General features: G+C 41.5%; 1 protein-coding gene across 6 annotated transcripts in view; it reads left to right on the top strand.

Moving 5' to 3' along the window:
* Positions 1–21,302, top strand: part of garnl3 (GTPase activating Rap/RanGAP domain like 3) — a 69,547-nt gene that overhangs the window by 36,665 nt on the left and 11,580 nt on the right. For 4 of the 6 annotated variants that reach the window (XM_035184800.2, XM_035184803.2, XM_035184799.2 and 1 more), the window contains 21 exons: positions 740–814; positions 2,633–2,732; positions 4,706–4,824; positions 6,079–6,143; positions 6,662–6,725; positions 6,892–6,918; positions 8,051–8,126; positions 8,487–8,585; positions 8,714–8,817; positions 11,358–11,466; positions 11,632–11,677; positions 11,880–11,986; positions 12,064–12,179; positions 12,652–12,774; positions 16,538–16,612; positions 17,291–17,405; positions 17,544–17,570; positions 17,693–17,797; positions 18,617–18,733; positions 19,803–19,969; positions 20,672–20,830. In XM_035184800.2, coding sequence (XP_035040691.1) covers positions 740–814; positions 2,633–2,732; positions 4,706–4,824; positions 6,079–6,143; positions 6,662–6,725; positions 6,892–6,918; positions 8,051–8,126; positions 8,487–8,585; positions 8,714–8,817; positions 11,358–11,466; positions 11,632–11,677; positions 11,880–11,986; positions 12,064–12,179; positions 12,652–12,774; positions 16,538–16,612; positions 17,291–17,405; positions 17,544–17,570; positions 17,693–17,797; positions 18,617–18,733; positions 19,803–19,969; positions 20,672–20,830 — 1,995 coding nt within the window. The remainder of the gene's footprint in view (positions 1–739; positions 815–2,632; positions 2,733–4,705; positions 4,825–6,078; positions 6,144–6,661; positions 6,726–6,891; positions 6,919–8,050; positions 8,127–8,486; positions 8,586–8,713; positions 8,818–11,357; positions 11,467–11,631; positions 11,678–11,879; positions 11,987–12,063; positions 12,180–12,651; positions 12,775–16,537; positions 16,613–17,290; positions 17,406–17,543; positions 17,571–17,692; positions 17,798–18,616; positions 18,734–19,802; positions 19,970–20,671; positions 20,831–21,302) is intronic. The other 2 variants (XM_035184801.2, XM_035184804.2) reach the window with 1 other exon arrangement.

The following is a 21,302-nucleotide window of genomic DNA, read 5'->3' as shown; positions in this document are numbered from 1 at the left end:
CCCATCGCTCCACCAAAGTTGGTGGAAATCACTTTGGAAGTTTTTGCGTAATCCTGCTAACAAATAAACCAACAAACAAACTCAGGAGTAAACTTACCTTCCTTGGCTGAGGTCATTATTGTTTTATAGGGAACACTGTGGACACATATTAATGTATAAAGTGTTGTGGAGCCCACAAATGGATATAGCTGTCACCCAGTTCTCATCAAACTCTCAGCAAGGAAGCCAGTAAGAAAAGCATTTCTTTAGGTTGTATGTTCTTCCACAGTATACATTCAGTTTTCCACCTCCTGTGTTTCCCTCACATCGCTCACGATCCTTAACTGGAACCATTTCACTCTCGTAACGTCTCCTCTCTCAGAAGAAAGAGGTGAGTCAGCAGGAGACAGAAAATTGGAGCGATAAGTAGAGGGTGGCAGATAAAAAAGAACATGAAAAAGGCGTCTTTCGAGCAGAGGGAGGTTGGACCAATCATCACAGACTTAATTATTGTTGATTAAAGGACTGTGGAGACGTTGATAATCCACAAAGGGGAAGGGTGCTTGTGTTCGTGGAGAGGACTCGGGCCACTGTTGTCACACAGAGGTGATGCGTCCGCCATGGTTCCTCTTCTGTCCGCGATGACAGCCATCTCTAATGTATTTATGACCTGCTTATTACTGTCTGCCACAAGTCATGATCTGTCATGGTTTTAAACGTGTCTCCGTCTGTGTGTGTGTCTCTCTGTCTCTCTTCTCAGCTGATTTCCAGTGACGCAGATGGGGCTATTCAGAGGGCAGGACGCTTCAGGGTGGAGAATGGCTCATCGGATGAGGTACACAATTTAGTATAATACACTTTTGTGCACACATGCCCAATACCCATTCACCTAGCGAGGTAACAGATGAACAACACCAATTTATGCAGTAAATGATGCATGAGGGTTGTTTTGTTCCATTTTTTAAAAATTGGTTAAACATATTCAAGCGTAATTGCATTTGGTAAATCGATTTGAGTTTATGGACAAAAAACTAAAATGATTGCAATTATAGTTTTTCCTCTTGTATCTGTGTAAATCATACAGAGTTTGGACGGTTACATTTATAATGTATTTAACTACTGATTACTGAGTGTAATCTGTTAGGTATTCAGCTACATTACTCGTTAAGGTGAGTAACTGAACCCAGGAGTAACTGATGGTGATTTATATATTTTCCTGACCTTGTATTATTTTAGAGAATTATGTAAGATTGAAAAACACAAATCATCTTAAAAGGACGAGCAATTGTTTTGATATGTAAATCTCTACATCTCCATTTTTTTCCCTCATTAAATATTTTTGCCGTTCCTGGATTTAAATTATTTATATAAATAAAAAATGAGCTGGTTTGAGGCCCACGTTCAGACATATTCCACCTGTTATTAGAAGTTGCAGGTTCTAACGGGTTCGATTCAACAAGTGACAAACGTAAAATGGTAAATACTGCTTTACTGAATGAGCTGCATTCATTTCAAAACTTGTAAACTGGCCAGAGTTTTGATATTGCATAATGCATATACAGTATGTAATTAAAAAATATGGATAGCATACAGTTTATCTTGAAGAAGAACCTCTGATGACGTGTCTGCCACAGATGTAATGATCTCATCTCGACCCTCATTATCACTGTCTATAAGACACTTAACCTGTATTTTATATTGATAAATTCATCAATATTCATCGACCTGCTGCTCATGATGGTGAATCTGTTCTTAAATAATGTAGATGGTAAGCCTTTACTGTAACCTCCTCCTATTCAGCATTCATAGTTAGTATATAAACATTTAAAAAGCATATTATAACACTGTAACTCTGCTCGTGCTCTCCCATTACCGAGTGTAAGAATACATAATTAATGACTATAAAATAAAACACGGCTGTACTAATATAAAATGTCTTCACAGGATATAAAGGTACTTAACATGAACACTTTTTTCATGGGTTGTAAACAATGTACAGAATGTTCTTTATAAATAGGGCTCGGCAATAAAAAAATCAATTAATAATAATACAATTTTCATCAATAGAAATTAAAAGGAGGAGTCAAAAATTTGTGTTTTAACTTAAAAGATAAAATAATGTAAAATGTATCTTGATATTTGATTTTAGATAGTGTAATGTGTTCCCACCGAGGTCAATAAAGTTCTTCTAAATATATTTCCACCAACTACATCTGCTGTCATCATCGTCCCAACTCACTGTAGACTGACAACATTTAACAGCTTTGTGACAACATGGCCGACAGCCAGCTTCCTGTCCTATGTCCGTTAAAAGTCATGTTGAATTCCCATAATACCAGCGTCCTGCCAACATCATGCTTAACAAGCTCTGGGGGATAATGTTTTCAGCTATGTTTCATGTTTATTGCAACATCACATCTTAATGTGATTCCATCCCATGCCTTTGTCTTGCATAATTGCAGTTTCTAGGGTGGCAGATTATAAAAGACAAAAGGTTCTTTTCCAAAAATCCACACTGTAAAAAGTCAGACCATAGCTCAGTGTGTCTGTGCTGTGTGTGTCTGCTTCCCTGCTCTGTATCATGACTGACCATCCTGATGACAACATGGTGTGTGTGTCTGTGTGTGTTTGTGTTTGTGTTTGTGTTTGTCAGACTTCGGACTACACTCCAGGAACCTGGAGGAGAACCGATGTCCATCTGGAGAATCCAGAGTACCACACCAGATGGTTCTTCAAATACTTCCTGGGAAAAGGTCAGTCCTGCTCCGCTGTGCTCTGTTCGTGCTCACACACGACGTTAGTGTGAGATAGAGGGAGAAATTTAGGGCCTGAGGTCGAGCGGGAGCATGTAAGCCGCCCGTCAGATGCTGCAGAAATAAAACATCAGCTGAATGCATTCCCCCGTTCCACAGGATGCTTCTTATCTTATGAGGTCAGCCTCGTCCTCATGCCGAACCGCTCTTCATTCAAGGCCAAAACTTGTTAGCATCCAGTCATATCCCCACTGAGAGTCTCAACTACACTCTCATCCCACACGCCACCAAGGGAGGACGCCCGTGGAGGACACGCAGCCTCAACACAGGGAGCAAAGGCTTGCCTCTAACAGATAACACATGTAAGGTCTGACTGTGAGCTTCTGAAACCATTGAGAGAAGCCAGAGATCATTAAAAACATAGAAATGGTCATTCCATCATTTCACTGCTGTCATTAACATCTCGCCTGTCCGTGTTGACTTGCTCTGGCTCAAATCAGGAAGCAGACAGGCAGGGATAAAGGACAGAAGCTGAGATCGGTGCAGATAATTGCGAGGCAAAGTTTGGCTGCAAAAAGTCGACAAGAGGAAGAAAAGAAATGCCCCTTTTTTGCTGGGGTCATGTTGTGATCATGCTGTACGGCATGGGCAGTTTACAATGAGCTGTGTCCCGGCTCTTGGCTCAACCTGTTGGACTGCAGCTGGGCCATCTGTGTCTCGCAGCCTGAGCGGAGCGACTGCAACACACGACACAACACGTTATGTACTCCAGGCCAGTTATTCTAACACGAGAATATCCTTTCTGATTAAGCACCCAATACAATGGATGGATGACCGGGGATCTTCACAGACACCCAATGATTTGACATCGGAATGATAAGGCAAAGATCAGTCACTAAATCCGTATTTTATTGGGATCTGCTTCACCAAATTGCACACACTCATTAATATATTTTTCCTAAACATGCCTGATTTTATTTTCATCAAGACATGAATGAATTATATGAAACGCCGTATTTTGCAATGTGGAAACAAATATCCTGGATCCACCCCCTGACCCAGGTCCACACCAAAATGTTATCGGTTCTGAGCCAAGGCATTTGTTTTTTACATTTTGACTGATTTCCAAGGGAATAGTTCATGGATCTTGATTAAAAGGCACATTTAGGTAAGTGTGTGAAATTAGGTGCAGCTTGATTGAATTCTAGGGGACTGTTTGGCCTACCCTGTTGGGATCTACCCCGACCATCTATCCTCCCACCAAGTTCCATGGTGATCCATCCAGTTGTTATTGCGTAATCCTGCTAATTGACAATCAAATTCAGATGAAAACATAACCTCCTTGTTCATCTGTTCTCTTGCATCAACTGTTGCGATAATTCCTGATTGTAGAGAATGAGATTTCTCACACAGAGAATAAACTCAAGCCAGCTAAACGAATAAACATATAAATGCAACTCAACCTTGCAAAGTCATTTCTTTCCTGCAGCATAAAAAAAGAGCTAATGGCAAATAAACAGAGCTGGAAACCAAATGGAGAGAAGGAAGTGAGATTGTGGAAACAAGGGAACATTGGAGGAAAAGAAAGAATTAGACAAAGGAAGAGGAGTACTGCAGGCAGACGTCCTGCGTCTAATTGGGCTGGCGGCTCTGTTCAGGCATTGTTTCGGAAGATGTTACCCTGTCAACCAAAGAGGCAGAGGCACGAATGTGTGACTCTGCTGTGGTGTCGTCAGGCGATCTTTCTTTGTGCCAGTGTCACACACACATACAGAGAACTGGACATAGGGGGATGAATAAAAGGGAAGACAGGACATAGAAGACAAAAGAAGAGAGACAGCAAGGGGATGAAAGGGAGAGGATATAAATTAGTCGTTTAGAACATGAACATATAGAAATCATCTACATGTTCGATATCCAGTGTATATTTGTAATTTTACATAATAATATTATATTATTTCTTTCTCCTTCAGTCCACCAGAACTATGTGGGTACAGATGCAGACAAGAATCCCTTCTACCTGTCAGTCGTCCTCTCGGACCAGAACAACCAGCGGGTTCCTCAGTACAGAGCCATCCTCTGGAGAAAGATGGTGAGTGATTCACAGTACAGTGTGCTATTTCATTTCTTAATTTAATAATGGATGATTTTAACTATTTGTACCTCAAACTGTTCTGATCCCCATCTGAGGAGATAAGAAAGGAAATATTTGTTTGGCGGAGCTACGGACAACTCGCACATCTGAAACATGACAAGAGGCCTGAAGTACGGGAGGAGTAGTGGGTCCCAAGAAAAAATGAACCAAGAATTTGTTTTATCATATGTAAAATCGTAATCTGAAAAGTCACTTTTAAAGGAGATGATGCTTTTTTCGGGTTTAACTTTTCCTCTTTTGTTGGGGTTGTTTGTGAATGTAAAAGGTCTAAGTAAAAAAGTCCAAGGTCTGTAGGAAAGTGAGCTTCACTCCCCCACAGAAAATACTCAAGCTCCTGAAATGCTTCGTCAGTAGTGAGGCCGATACTTTGATGTCACTCATCCAAATTCCCCACATTTGCCTTATACACGCATAGCGGCTAGTCTGACACTCAAGTATAGTAAAACTACCATATGATATTAAGTTCAGTAGAAAATATACATAATTACCTTACTTGACTCCCCCACAGGATCTTACCATATCAGAAAGGCAGGTACTGAAACTTTTTTTTCTCGGGGGCACAGATTAATCTTGAATGTGCGCATCTTCAGTCGCAGCGTGGGTGGTATTTCTTCTGTGATCTAAATATAAGAAGGCACAAAATGGCATCTTGAGGGACTATGCTACTCCAATTTGAGTCACTGCGTGTGTAGGTGTGTTTGTGAGGGAGGAACGTGTGCATTGTTGTGTGTTGGTAGTGTGGTGACTCAGCTTCATAGCTCGGATCTAATTTTGGTCACCAGACTCATCTGGAACCTGATTAGGGTGCTGCACCTCCGCTGCCTGATCACATTGATTTGTCTTGTTTCTGTCAGACTCGAACCGGTACAGGATGTTGTTGTTGTTGAACAGAACAACTTTGTTTGGCTTGAACTTCCCCTGATTTAATTTGTTTGGCTAATTGAAAAGTACGTTGTGTGCTCTGAATATCCCTCAGGGTATTACTGAGGTCGCAGGGTATTTTTTTTTTATATTGCGATGCGAATCTGCAGCAGGTTTGTGGCTGGGTAAACCTTTAAGATCCCACCTCCACAGCCTCACAAGTCATTCTTGAGAAATATGTTTTGATCATGAGTTACTCCTCAAAGAAAAGGCAGTTGAAACCCTCAGTGCAAACAGTCCATAATCCCTGATCTATGTCATCCTTGTCAGGGGACTCTGAAGATCAGCCTCCCGTACAGCCCGACCAAAACACTATCGGTCAAGTCCATCCTCAGGTGAGAAGTGCAGCCTGGAGCTCCACACTGACACACTGCACTCTGTACAATATATGTACGAGACTTAATCTTGTAATTCATAATAAATAAATCTAGGCCCTATCACCCCTATTGGTTTTCACTGATATCTTTTTTTATTTATTGTGAAGAGGGGGGGTAGATACATTTGAATAGCTTCTAACTTTTCATAGGTAAAAACAATCTTCAGATATGTATGTTTTAAAAAGACATATTTTCTGGTCAGTCAGATCTTCAACAATAGTTTGAGTGTAACAGGATGAAATAAGATGTATGAAACATGAGATTATATGTTCCTCAGGCTGAGCAGCGTCACTCCTCAAGCTCTGAATGAGTACAAGCAGGAGGAGAAATCCCCTGTGTCAGGTGTCATCTCTCTGTGAGCCCCTTTGGGCTGTTCGTCTTCCATTAATCCCTAAACACCTGCTATCTGTTTTCATCACTACTTCCCTCACTCCTCCTTCTCCTCCTCTCCCTCCTCCCTCTGTCCCTATTCCCAGTGCAATGAACATGGACAGGTTTGAGAAAGGCCCCAGGGAGATCCTCAACCCTGAGATTCAGAAGGTGAGAGCGTCAACCTGCTCTTGGTGAAATGTTTACACTGGTCCGTTTCATGCCAAGTCTGCTCAGCAGCACCGAAACTATATGGGAACCTCGGGCTGTGTCATCTGTACCTGCGGTGCTAGTCAGTGGAGATTATAACAATAATATGAATGTCTTCTTTCTTCAGGATCTGCTGGTGCTGGAGGAACAGGAGGTATGGAATGACACTGATTAAATGTGTTAGGCTAAATGTCGTTGGGCTTTTTTTAAGTATCATTTTCATTTATTCGGGATGGAAACTATTTCTTTTGTTAGGTTTTAGGTTCCCAGTCGTCTTCACACGCCTACATATCATAACAGATACCCACATTGTTGCGTCTTTATCTGGGAAAAGAATGTTGTGGAGGTGGGGGGGCTGGGAGAGCACCTTCACCTGAACCAGAGGATCAGTCAGCGCAGGTGAGAGCTGTTAGCTGATTGATCCTCAGCTTTAAAAGGGAGCGGCTGAGCTGTGTCAAGAGAGACCCAGACAAACAGGACATGAGCGAAGTCACGGAGAGACACTGAGACACTGAGACATGTGGGAGAGACATTGATCTGCAAAGCTTAGACCTTTAAGTTTAGTTTAATTTACGTTTGCTGACGTGTGTGTTAAAGGTTCAGTATGTAGAATTTAGTGACATAAAGTGGTGAAGTTGCATGTGGCAGCTGAATCCCCCTGACCTCGTCCTCCCCTTCCAAACATGAAAGAGAACCTGTGGTAACCTTCAGTTTACATAAAAACTCAAAGGGTGTTTAGTTTGTCCAGTCTGGGCTACTACAAGAAACATGGCGGCCTCCATAGAGAGGACCCCCGATGTAAATATACAGTATTTCAATATAAAGGGCCCATTCTAGGGTAAATAAAACAACAATTTGTATAATTTAGATGAAACACACTTGTGAAAACATCACTCGGATTATTTTGTATTAAAGTTCTGTCAATAGATCCCTTTCACTGAAATCTTACACACTGGAACTTTAAAAGACAATAAAAGAATGTTAAAACCTGAATGGTTTTTCTCTGGCTGCTGTGGTGAGAGCCCCATGACATGGTCAACTGCCACAAATATTATCTTAGATTTGCAGGAACTACAGTTTTGCTTTCTAATATTACACCATCTTTACTATGCCGATGATGTAAGTGCACAACAAATATATTGAAGTCTATTAAGTCTGTCTTTAAGTCGAGATCTATCTTTAGCCTTATTTCTAGGGAAATGCTAGTAATTGGAACCTCTGTTTGTGAAAAAACTTCATAAATTGTTGATTACTTTGAAACCCTCAAACACTCAACTATTTTTTAGGGTTCTGTCAACTTCAAATTTGGTGTCCTTTTTGCCAAAGACGGACAGCTCACAGATGACGAGATGTTTAGCAACGGTAACTCTCATTATACTTTTTCAATGTCCAAACCCAGTGCAGGGATATTTTGACATTTTGGAAAATGTGTTTCTTCTCTTTCTTGCCAAGAGTTACTGTAGATGAGGAGATTCCAATCTTGCATATCCATGTCCAATATGAAGCTTTAGTTTTAGCTTAGCAATGGGAAAATGCTAGCCTGGCTGCTAGCTCGTACTGAATATTTAATAGAGAGACAAGAGCGTTATTAATGTTTTGAATCTTCTGGATCTTCCCCAAGTCACAAAATAAATAAATAAATGTCTTTCCAAAATGGTCAAATATCCCTTTACAATAAAAACAGCACCACAACAGAGGATAAAGCCACCTTGTGTGTTTCAGAGACGGGGAGCGAGAGCTTTGATAAGTTTCTCAATCTGCTGGGTGACAACATTACGCTGCAGGGATGGGCAGGATACCGCGGAGGGCTCGACACCAAGAGTGAGTGAGCGCACATCTGCTGAATTGCAATAATAATTGTCGTCATTTCAAAAAAATAAAAATAAAATGGTAATTTGAATAAGCCAATGTTTACTCTTTGTCGTTGTCTTGTTTCTTTGTACCTGCAGATGACACTACAGGAATTAAGTCCATCTACACAGTGTATCAGGGCCATGAGCTAATGTTCCATGTGTCCACCATGTTACCCTACTCCAAAGAGAACAAACAGCAGGTCGGTGGCTAACATGTTAAACAAAGATGGTGAACTTGATAAATATAATACTGTATGCACTAAATGTCAGCATTGTTTATTAAACTCAGTGTTGGCTCTTCACCACCTGTGTTTGAGGAGTTGTTCAAACTTTCAATACACATCGGTCACTGGTGGGAAATCTTGTGCAATGTCAGTCAATGTCGTCGCTTCGGGGAGAAAAGAGAAGAAAGGATGAAAGGATCATTGCCATACTGCAGAGCTCTGTTCTGCAATGTCAATATTATTGAGTATGATTTAAAAGGCCTGGTGCTCACCAGATCTGACAAGTGGTAAGTGATAAGTGGATTTCTCCCGAAGATATAAAAAGACATTCTGGCTGTCAATAATTCAGAACAGTCTGTGTGCTTGTAGAGCATTTCAAGTGTAGCTGCTGGTCTGTCACTTGTCTACCATCCACCTGAGTGACAAGAACTGCAGTCATATGGAAGAAGATGACTGTAGTTCACATCTGAGTTTCTCTGCAGTGTCAATTCAGTTTGACTTGTGCAGTTCTACTGTTAAAGTCCTCCACCACGATTCAAAACATTTGGATGTAAGGTAATAGTTTCTAGACTCATACCAGTAGGGGGCTAAATAAAGGATTTATCCTCTTTGGAGTATGAATGTGCAGAGGTGATCTCAGAGCTGTATATCCCTTAGATAGTGAAAGCTTGTGTGCAAAGTTGGCATTTAAGCTAGGTTGTACCCGGTTGGGCCCCTAAAAGACAGCTCACTGTATTCAAAAAGGAAAGGGTTCATCCTCTGGGAATCAGGAATATGTGGGTTAAAATTCACAGAAAACGTTTTAATACATTGTCCTTGTGTGTAAGTGGAACTTATGACTGGATGGTGGTGCTAGAAATAAAAGGGGAGAAAAGAGAGTCACTAAAAACTTAAAGATTCACCCTGTGAGAACTATGAATATCCAAAGCAAATTAAATGGAAAGCCAGGTTCATTAGTTTCTTTCTTAGACAAAATCGCACAGATTGTTTGGATTCATCCATTGGGGACCATGAATATCCATGTTACATATCATGACAACCAGAGTATATCTGTTGGTGAGGTGTCTTTTGCAGTGTCATCGAGGACAAAACAATGAAAAACAAAAAAACTAAAATGTATATATTAAAATGTGATTGACAGGGGGAGCATATGTGGCAAAGAGAAAATATTAAAAATAAAAAACAAACCGGTGAGACAGGATTTATAAAGATGTGCTTGATGTTGCTCCTGCTCTGAAGTTGTGAGATCAAAAGGCTGAAATTATCCCCGCTCCTCAACGTGTTTACGGACCGAGAGCTCGGAAAATGTTTGCTGTTTGAAGGACACCCTCTTATGCACATACACACAACGTCCCCATCGTTGTAGCACCACTTGTTTTGTGGCCTAGAACTTAACTGTAGATTTGTTCTCTTCACTCTCATCTGTGTCAGTCCCACATACCACAGGCAGCTGTTTGAGTGAAAAAGCCCAGATACACCCACTTAAAACTATCGTCCCACGACTAAACAAAGTTACCAACTAGCTGGAGCATTTTGCATTTAGGTAACCAGATATTTCCCTGAACAGTTTGCATTGGTCGGAAGTTTTGAAAGGTGATGAAACATCCACACGAGTGTAGGGGACAGCTGAATTCAGGTGCTCTGAAAACTAGAGGAAGTTTATTATTGTAGTTTGGCACATAGACTCCATGTTAGTGGATGGGATATGGAAAATACTAAAGCGTCAAAATACACGTCAGATACATTTTTCTCAAATATGGTATGTGTCATTTTAGGTACTTCTTATCACCCTGATGTTTGTTGTGCAAATTTTCAGGGTGTGTTCCTATATAAACGGGGTTAAACGTTATGATGACAGCTGAGACTGACTCACGATCTGTCAAGCGCATGCGTCGACAGGACCTCGACACCACGGCTCCATCCCCCGATCGCTGCTGCGCACACTCCGGCTCTAAATGCCAGATGGCAGCGTGCGTATCCGAGATAATTTAGCTTTATATCTGGATAGTGGGAGGAAGTTGAGACGTATCGTCCATCTTCATTTACAGTCCGTGGTTCCAGCCTCAGACTTGTTCCACTTATCAACACAATTATCAGTCGGAGCTGCAGCAGTGGTGTTGCACACAGTTTATGGAGGCAGTTACGATATTTAAAAGCTGCTTTGCCCCACTGATTGTCACAATTTGCGTAAAACATGTTCTTGAAGTCATAATTCACAGCAATTTACAGTTTCCAATGGTGTCATTATATCTGAAAGATGCTCCGTATAACTCCAGCACTTGATTTTGTCAGGTGAAAAAAAAAACATGACTGTGCTAATTAGTTCCCTGTAACAACTTTATAAGGTGAAAATTTATGAATGTTGTGTTTGAGGTTTGTTGCTTTGCCCTTGTGTGATTATAACATCAGTAAATCCACGTACACAGACGATCCCTGTCACATGAATCACAGTCTACTGAGGTTGAGCTTGTTTTTTTCTTTTTTTGTCCTCATCTCTGCTCTTTCCTCTCTGGCAGGTGGAAAGAAAGAGGCACATTGGAAATGACATTGTCACCATAGTATTCCAGGAAGGGGATGACGCATCGTCATCCTTCAAACCATCGATGATCCGATCGCACTTCACCCGTATCCTTCACACGGACAACGGCTGTCAGAGGAATGAAGTGGTGACCATCAGCGTCAGCTAAGAGGATTTTCCCCTAATGAACAGAGACCACGTCAGCCCTGTTATTCTGATGAAATGTGTGACTGGTGCTATACGATCAATGTTTCCTTTACTTCTTCCTCCAGATATTTTTGCATTAGTTAGGTATAATAGCCAGAATGACAGTTACAGGTGAGTGGCCTTGATTCATGGTGATTGCCTTCGATTCATTCATTATGGTATTTCATTCAGACTTCTTTTCACCCTTGTGACCTGAAAACGTCTTTAATCCTGCTCATTAAGTCCTTTTAATTGTTTTCCTTGATTTAAAATGGTGCTGACTTGACTCTACCGTACTGTGGGATTTACTATGACCGTACTGTCTCTATCACAGGTTGAAGATTTTCTCAGAGGAGAGCGTTCCACTGTTTGGACCCCCTCTCCCATCTCCATCTGTATTTACTGATCACCAAGAATTCAGGGACTTTTTATTAGTCAAATGTAAGAAAACGGCATCACAACATGATCAATGAATCTGCGTCTTTTTCGGAAAACTAATCTTTCTTCATCTCTGGCAGTAATCAATGGAGAGAAAGCCACACTGGAGACGCCAACGTTTGCCCAGAAGCGTCAGCGGACCCTCGATATGTTGATCCGCTCGCTCTACCAAGACCTCATGCCTGACCTACACAAGGTACACCTTTGTTCCTGCCCTCCACGGCAGTTCTTGTCCATTCATGTGTGTACTTTTTTTCTAAAATGTACGTACACTAGTGCACACTGCAGTTCTCCATCTCCAACTTGTCACTTCACTCACTGGCAACGACTGTAGCCACCGCTGAGCTGCGTTCTGCTGTATTCCACTGCAGCCCTCTGCATACTGCACCATTCCGACTGGATACTACTGCAATGCTGACTTTCTCATCAGGGCTCTCCCTCCTCACATCAGCCTTGTTCTTACTTATCTTGTTTTTCCCTCCTTTCCCTGTTGCTGCTCCTAACACAACTAAATTCTCACTGCGTTACACTCCTGCTGTTTGCACCCCCTGCCAGGGTCAGTTTCTAAGACCCCTCTCTTCTTTCTTTTTCTGTGTGTGTCTGTGTGTGTGTGTGTGTGTGTGTGTGTGTGTGTGCAACATGTGGGCTGTCGATGGTTCCACGTTTAGGTTCCTTTTTCTCCCCAGAACATGTTAAATCGACGGTCATTCAGCGACGTCCTGCCCGAGTCTCCAAAATCAGCACGCAAGAAGGAGGAGGCACGGCAGGCTGAATTTGTCAGGATAGGGCAGGTAAGAAAAATGTACTCAAGCACACGCACACGCACACACACACACACACACACACACACACACACACACAAACTCATGAACACCAAACAACCAGAGCTCTGCAGTAAGCAGCTAGAAACACTCAGATGAACAGATGCCTTAACACCTTGAAACTAGGATACACACTGAGAAAGGTGGGTATGGGCACACACACACATTAGCACACACAAATGACATACAGGGACAAATACATCCGATCACCTAAGAAACCAAGACACATACAAAAAGATGTGTTGATAACATTCATTCATCGCACCGTTACATTCTCTATTATACATGAACACAATTAAGTTAATATAGATAGAATAAATAGAATATACAATTATTGTGGAACTAACAAATTAAACTGCTTGTTGTATTTTTATAATAAAGATATAACAAATACCAGAGATGCTATGTAAACCTCAATATTGTAACCCAACTTGTTGTTTTATCTTCCTTTATACATTAATAATATATGTATACATATTCCTTTAACTATATTTGATTATCCCTGGTGGATCCTTTTTCTTGCAACTTTGATACAAAGAACATTTTCCACGTTTCCATCTTTTTTTTTGTGCTAATGTTCAGTTCTAGCCCTTTTTAGGACAATATTGTTTTTTTAACCCACAAAATACAATGGATAGCCCTGAGTGGTGTCATATCAGGCAGCATATTGACCCAACAACTTCTAGCAATAAGGCGAAGCAGTATGACTGTAGCCTGAGAGGGGAAACCCAGGGCGAAAAATAAGAAAGATAATGTCTCACTGCTGCTCCTTAAGGTTGTTGCTTTGCACACCCAGCAATAACTGAAGGTGACCCTGAGGATTGTATCAAGTCTTTTACCAACTCAGATCCTCTCTCACCTGCTTTACAGCGGCTGGACACAGATCTGAGTAAGAAAATCTACCTGAGAAAATAAAAGTAGAATGACAATTTACCAAAAAAGAAAGCAATATCTGTGTTAATTCTCCACAGTATAATATCCACATGAAAATACATATCCACCTCAGTTACGGAAGATAAAAATCAGTTAGCCGTTAGCTTATTTGCGTCTGCAGTCCCTGGACAGGAAAATATAAAAGCAAATACTGATTGTTACCCTAATGAAAACAAGACACATATAAAAGTGTGCAATAATATAGCAACTCCTTTTTCATTCCGATGAGTAATAAATGTCCTCACAGTCTAAGGAGATATATAATTCCTGCTCAAATAACAGAATGTGGTTTTGATAGATGGTTACTGTGCATTGGAAATGTGATGCAGGTTTTTTGTTGTGGAGAAGATGTAAGATTTGAGCAGGTATCATTTACAATAAACACATTGCAGATATTTTGGACATACACACTTATCTACCGGTCCTAGAACTCTCTAGATTTGACACATAATAATCAGTAATGTGAAGAAACCGAACAAACAAAGACCTGTAACTGCCATAAATTCATTTAGCAGCTTTTCCTCCTGACAGGCAGCTGAATTAACTGGACACTGACCATGATAAGAAGAAGCCTCTGTGCCACAGTGCAGTAATCATTACCAGGCTGATGTAATCGCCATTACACCTCCGTTCTTGACGCTGACGTAATAATTATATAATTATATAGGAACAAAATCTGAAAACACAAGGGGTGTCTCAATTCAGGGGCTGCATCCTCTGGAGGACGCACAGTATACCAGTCTCACGAAGACGCCTCCTTCGTGGGCAACTTAGACCGTGAAGGCCAGACTGAATCTTGGAATTACTCTTGTCTGGTCAACAAAGGAATACCAAGATCAGCGTCACCAGCTTGTCCCGCCCTTATTGCTGTCGCCTCGTAATAGAGCTGAAGTTGGACAAGACAAGATGGTTTTAATGCCCCTTGGTTATTTTAGCATGTGTACTGTTCAGTTGAGTTGATGCTTGACACTCAAGCGTTGGACGTCTCACTGTTTGCTGGCACCATTACCTCTTTGAAAAACAGTTAGTCACCGAAGTGCAATGAATCCTGGGATAGGTTGGAGCAAGGACACATTTGAAGAAACCTTCGGAATGGTACAGCCGAGTCTGCCTCAGTCTAGCCTCCGAAGGATGCAGCCCCTGAATTGAGACACAGCTACGGACATGAAAAGAGCCAATGTTGTCGTCTGTAGTGTTGAACCTACGTGATCTCTGGCATTTTGGAAATTTGGCAGATAAAACTGAAAATGTCTGGCCTGTTGTGGTAACAACTTGTAACGTCCACACTTACCAAATGTTGCCCGACAGCGTCCCAAACCTCCAGAAGGATGAATGTGGCCTGTAATTTTTTCTGTAAATTGACGAATTACACAAAATAAGAAAATGGTCTTTCACGACCACGCACTTACTGCCAGGAGATATTGGAGATATAGGATATAGGTCATCAAAGTATGCACCTTTTTTAAAAAAAATGAGCTCTAAAGACACATTATGCCTCTAAAGAAATTCTGTCTCTTTTTTCATTTGTCTGCCGACTTCATTTACCAACCCTTGTTCTTCATTGTGTCACCATTTGTGTTTTCTACCTTGTTTTCCTCTTGTTTCCGTCGCTCTCTGCTCGTAAACACAAAGCTGAGGCGTCGACACTTTGTGCGGATAACAAAGGAAGGTAGACGTGTCGAGTCATTGATTATCCAGTTTTGTAGAGACGCGGCGTTTGTCCTCAGCTCAACTGACTGTTCGCTCGCCATTAGACGCACATTACACGCTGGGATTTCATGTTCTCGTGGATGCCTGATAAGCTAGAATATATATTTATTGTGGTTACTTTCTGAAGGATGGTGAAGGCACACAGCAGAGTGAAGCCATTGTGCTGTTGCCTGGTATTGATTTCATTATCTCCAGATTGCCTGTTTATGCGGATTTGTAAATTGAAAGGGCTGACAGCGTAGCTTGGATTGGAATTTGTCATCGGATCAGATGCTTCCTGATTTGACATTTGTGCAAAATATTTTCCATTTGAATGGATTTTTTTTTTTATTTAGTTTTGCATTTCCGCCTCAGTGAGCTGTCGGTCCCAGTCGTCACGGCCTAAATAAGCATGGAAACCAGGAAACATTAATGACAGGCCAGTTAGATATTAGTGATGGAATAAAAAGGTGCATAATTCAGCGGGCTCATTTCGCCGCTGTCCTCCGAGTGATGCATTTATATGCATGATTCACATGCAGGGCAAACTCATTAATCCGGCACAGGGTCAGAGATTTAAAAGGCTTGTCCAGACATTATTTAATAACTGTGACATTATTTCATTAGAGGAGTGAATCTGGAAAATGCATGCGGTCTCAAGTGGTACATGCTGTGTAAGCCAGCAGCCGGAGAAGTAAAGAAGCACATTTACTTCAAAGATTGTGCTTGCATACAATATTAAACAGCTCAAATAGTCTTTTTTTAAATGATTTTTTAAAAGGAGTAAAATGATCGATGAAGAAGAGCAAGCAGAGATAATTGCGGTTCATTTGTGAAGCAGAATTTTGGTTCTTCTTCTTCTTTCCTTCCCCATGAATCATCTCATGACCACAGATTTATCTCCTGACCCCAAAAGTCGATGCATTGATATTTACAGTCTAATAATATTACATATGTTGATGTATGCTGTGTGATGCAAAGGTAATTTTTCTTTTGATACTGCATTGGTGGGAATTGAATATAGGGCTTTACTTGTACTGGACTATTTTTATATTTTTCATACATTATATCTGAGTTTTGTGTTAAACCGGATGCCGTTTCCTCTCTATAGGCCCTGAAGCTGAAGACCATTGTGAGAGGAGATGCCCCGACCAGTCTTGTTACCACAGGCCTGTGCAGAAAAGAGGTGAAAAGTCTTTGTGGGTCTTTGAGACATTTCACTGCACAAAATCTACATCTTAACAAGTCATTAAGTTTGTTTATAAGCAAGATTACGCAAAAACTATAGCTTGACAGATTTTTACGAAACTTAGTGTTAGGATGTGGTATGCGGCAGGGAAAAACCCATACAACTTTGTGGCCGCTCCAGGAATTTTTTCATCATCTTCTTTAACATTGCAAAATAGGATGTTTTATTTTTGACATTTTTTACTGATTTCCCAGAAAATAATTCATGGAGCTTGACGGAAACAATCTGGCACATTTAGGGAACAGATATCTATGATTGTGTGCGACTTGATTGAATTTAAGGGGACTGTTGGGCCTTGGCGGACGTATGTGCTTTTCTGAGTGCCAGTCTGGTTCTTTGAGAAATAAGTGAAAATGACGTTATGCTGGATCTGCCCCCTGATCCAGATCTGCAACAAAATGTACTGGATTCTTATTGTTCCCGTAGCTTTTGCTAAATCTTGCTTACAACAAACAAATAAACAAACCAACCAACAAACACACAGGGGTGAAAACGTGATATTTAATATATTATTCATAATTTTTAATCTTGTGGTTTATTATATTCTGTCAAAACAGCTGGATCATATTTCTAATTGTACACCCACACATGTCTCTGTGTCTTTATCCGCCGCAGCCATGGGAGTCCCAGTCGTTCTGCAGCACGTTCCCCTATGAGATCGTGTGCGCCGACTCCTGGGGTCAGTCTCTGCTGGTCGCCACCGACGCAGCGGGGGTCATGCTGCTGGATGGTGAGGTCATCCTAATCAATATCGCCCCATGTCCTCTAAAATAGAGCCACCCATCCATATCCATTCGATACTGTGCTCAGCAGAATGCCAAGGCCAACAGCTAACATGATGATGATAATGATGTTGTCCATGTTTCAGGCCCAGATCCAGCTTCATCCAACGCTGGTGAGTGTGCGATCAATACTCCTGTTTCTTTTCCTGCTCAGAGGATTTATTTAACATATATTTCAACCAGTATTTATCAGTATTTTACTCGTCTTTTTTTTAATGTATGCATTGTGTTTCAGAGACGCAGGCTCTGCCTCCGGTGCAGGTGTTCGACAAAACCATGGTGGTGAAGCAGATGCACGTTCTCGAGCCTCAGGACCTGCTCATCACCAGGGCCGACAAAGGTAGGATGCTCAGCACCTCCTCGCTGCATCATCACAGAATACCTCCCCACGCCACCGTCCTTTGTCATCCGCTCATTCTCCCTATTTTTGCAGCAGAACCGTTTGTATTTACAGCAGATCTTTCTCTCTCGTCATCCCTACTCCTCCCTCTCATTTCATCTCTGTCATCTCTCTCTGTGTTGTCGAGTACCTACTTACCCTTTCCACCTCCGCTGGTCCAGTGAACACATTGATCACTCGCTGTGATCTAAGGAAGCTGACCTATAGAGAACCAATCCCCGTCAAGTGTGTGTGCGTATGTGTGTTTCAGAGATTGTGTGCGTGTGTGTGTGTTTATCCTCGGGGAAGGGCTCGACTGTGAGTGCAGCGGGCTTTAACGATAGATATGCAGACCAACAGACAGATAAAATGAAACCTGCAGACGTGAAAAGGATAGAAAAGACACAAACTGTATACACAGCAGGTTGCTGCGTAATAACACACATCTGTACAATTTGTCGCATGTTTGCTCCGACCAAAAGAGCATGTAATCCATTACCCTGCTGATGATTAGCTAACCCGGCTATTGACAAACAGGATTGACTCGGTTTTGATAGCGATTATGTGATAGAGGCGGAAACATTTGTCACCACCGTGCATGTGTGTGTGTGTGTGGCGGGGATTTAAATTTCTGGGAGCACGAGCCCTAAGAAGCCATATCGTAATCCGCCTCGTGCAGTGAAGCACTATTGTCTGGTGCCTCGTGGGTGGAGGCTCAAAGCAAAAACAAGTGAACCTTAACGCAGGACAGCAACAATGTGGATGTGTGTTTGTTTCCAGGGAAGGACGCTCGGGTCTATGTGTTCAGACTCAACACGCTCAAGAGAGGCCTGGAGGAGAAGCAGCTCGTCAGGAGCAAGTGTGACAGTCGGGAAAATAAACTGGAGAAAACTAAAGGTACAACACGAGGCGCACGCTGCAAATGAATCCCTGCAACAGCAGAGAAATCTGTCCTGTATGCTCAAGAATCCTGCTTTAATTCAGGGTTTAAAAATTGGTTTTGTCTTAAAACAAAAGCCGGGTTCACATTTTATCTTTGAAACAGGTTTTGCTTGCTGCAATCATTTCTCTTGTTTATATACTGGCCATTAAATACCCCCTACTATCATCTATCTAATGATTCCACATATCTTCTTCTGTAGTGGCCTCGCATTTCGAGGACAGTTCATCTTATCCGCTTCACACTTGGCTCTTGTATTGTTAAGGGCCCAAGGAAGTGCAGTGTTGGATTTGGTACGATTGGGACACACGATATGTTCAATATTCTGAATAAGCAGGAAATCAGTGCTCTGCAGCTGCGGTGACTGGGAATGATGAACGAAAGTGACGTTGTTGATAACGACAACAGCAAGTTCACAACAAAGGAAACGACAACTGATCCTATAGCGGTTATTCAGTCTAAAAATTCCACGCTCGCAACCCCCCCCCATTCTATCTCTGAGCTTCTAACCCCCTTCCTCTCAGCTCACTGAGTTATTAAAATCTAGCATATTTCTTTAACCCACTTGATTTTGGTATCATTAGAAGATAAACACAGGCACAAAATGCCCATAGGAGATATGTTATTTGTGTTGTTTTTGTCTTGAAATAAGCAAATCCATTTAGTTTCCTCTGAATAGATGTTTGGAAAATCATTTCCCACTTTTGTTTTTCAGATTTTTAAAATCAAATCTGAACAAACTACATCAAGACGAGTTCCCGTGCAACAAGTTTAATATATTATATTTGCAAATGGTGCTTGACAAGTTTATTTATATTTGACAAGACATAAAACACACGTACTCAGCCTGAAGCAGGATATTGTGACCTTAATGAAAGTCGTTTCCACTGCTGGTGGTGTGATGCCAGCTGTTTGTGGAAGCATCGATCTGTGGGATGATGCCAGGGAACAACACCTACAGCACAACACATGTCCAATATACCTCCCGCTCTCTCTCTCACCCCATCCTCCTCCTCTTTGTCCCAGGCTGTCATTTGTACTCTATCAACACCCACCACGGCTCCGAGCTGAGGATTGTAGCAGCCATCAGGAACAAACTCCTCCTCATCACCAGGAAACAACCGCGCTCCGAGGGCTTCAGCGCCGTCTCCGCGGGACCAGACTCGCCAGTGGAGGAGTTCCAGTACATACGGGTACAACCAATGACAAATGAGAAAATAATGAAAAGAAGGAACCAAAGAATTTGATCTCACTTTTAAAGATAATTTCTCACAAAAGTTTACATTTCTTTAAAATGCATATTTCTATCTGGGGTGAGGTCAAAGGTGACACACATCATAAGGAGATGTTTTTATAAGTATTATATCTGCCACAATCAGCATCAAACATTTTGAAGCCCACAGATAATGATACCCATTTAGATTCTACATGACTTTCTGAGGATATCAGGGCACGTTCAGGGAACAGTGTCCCTATTAGATAAGCACCCAACAGATTCACCTAGAAATCAGAAAATATTAATGTTCCTTACATTTGAGAATCTCGACATTGACGTTTCTTCAGTATCAAACTAAACTGGTGATCGTTGTCTCAGTATCTGAAATAAGGAATGGCTAATAGCTGATTCAGCAGACTTAATAATGCCAGAACATGCGAAAAAAACAATAAAAATAATATTCTTATATCAGGAGTAGACATTTTTTTATTATTAACTTGCTCATGTTGCAGAGTAATTTTTCGTATTTGTTTTAAGTGCGGCCCTGACTTTAAAGACTCCTGTCCTAAGCTATGAAAACATTATGTACAGACAAACGTACATATGTCTGTTAAAGTAATTAAACTAACGTGTGTGTGTGTGTGTGTGTGTGTGTGTGTGTGTACCATCCGCCCATCAGGAGATCTGTCTGTGTGACCCTCCGGTGGTGATGGCGCTGGTGGACGGGCCGACGGGGGAAAATGACAACATGATCTGTGTGGCCTACAAACACCAGTTTGACCTGATCAATGAGAGCACTGGAGATGCCTACCGGCTACATCACGTAGACGCCAACAGGGTGAGGCACACTTGCACACGCACACAAAACGCCGGTGGTTTTCCTTTTTCTTTTCATCGTCCTTTTTATTCATTTGCTTTCATGTCGATGTGCTCTGCAGTTGAGCAGAATGGAGACCTTCAGTTGACCCAGTTAGTCCCTTTATTTACCTCTCCGATGAGCAGGCTGCTTTGGTGAATCAACACGTTGTCATTTACAGAGAGCAGCTGGGAGGAGACGTGAGGGATGAGGCTGCTTGGGGATGAACAGCTGCTCTAATAAACGGTCTTATTCTGCTAGAACCATTTCTCATTCGACAGAAACAAGAATAATAATAATAATAATACAACAAACTCAAGCAGAAATATCCACTAATCAGTTACAACATTATTAAAAACTAGAAGACAGATAGACAATAAAAGGGACCTGGGGGCCCTACTTCAAACCAAACTCAACCAACTCCCCCACCCAAGAAAGACAGTACACCAAACCT

Source organism: Hippoglossus stenolepis, chromosome 18 (assembly GCF_022539355.2).
Source record: "Hippoglossus stenolepis isolate QCI-W04-F060 chromosome 18, HSTE1.2, whole genome shotgun sequence".
Lineage (NCBI taxonomy): Eukaryota > Metazoa > Chordata > Actinopteri > Pleuronectiformes > Pleuronectidae > Hippoglossus > Hippoglossus stenolepis.
This window is presented reverse-complemented; position numbering and strand designations above follow the sequence as displayed.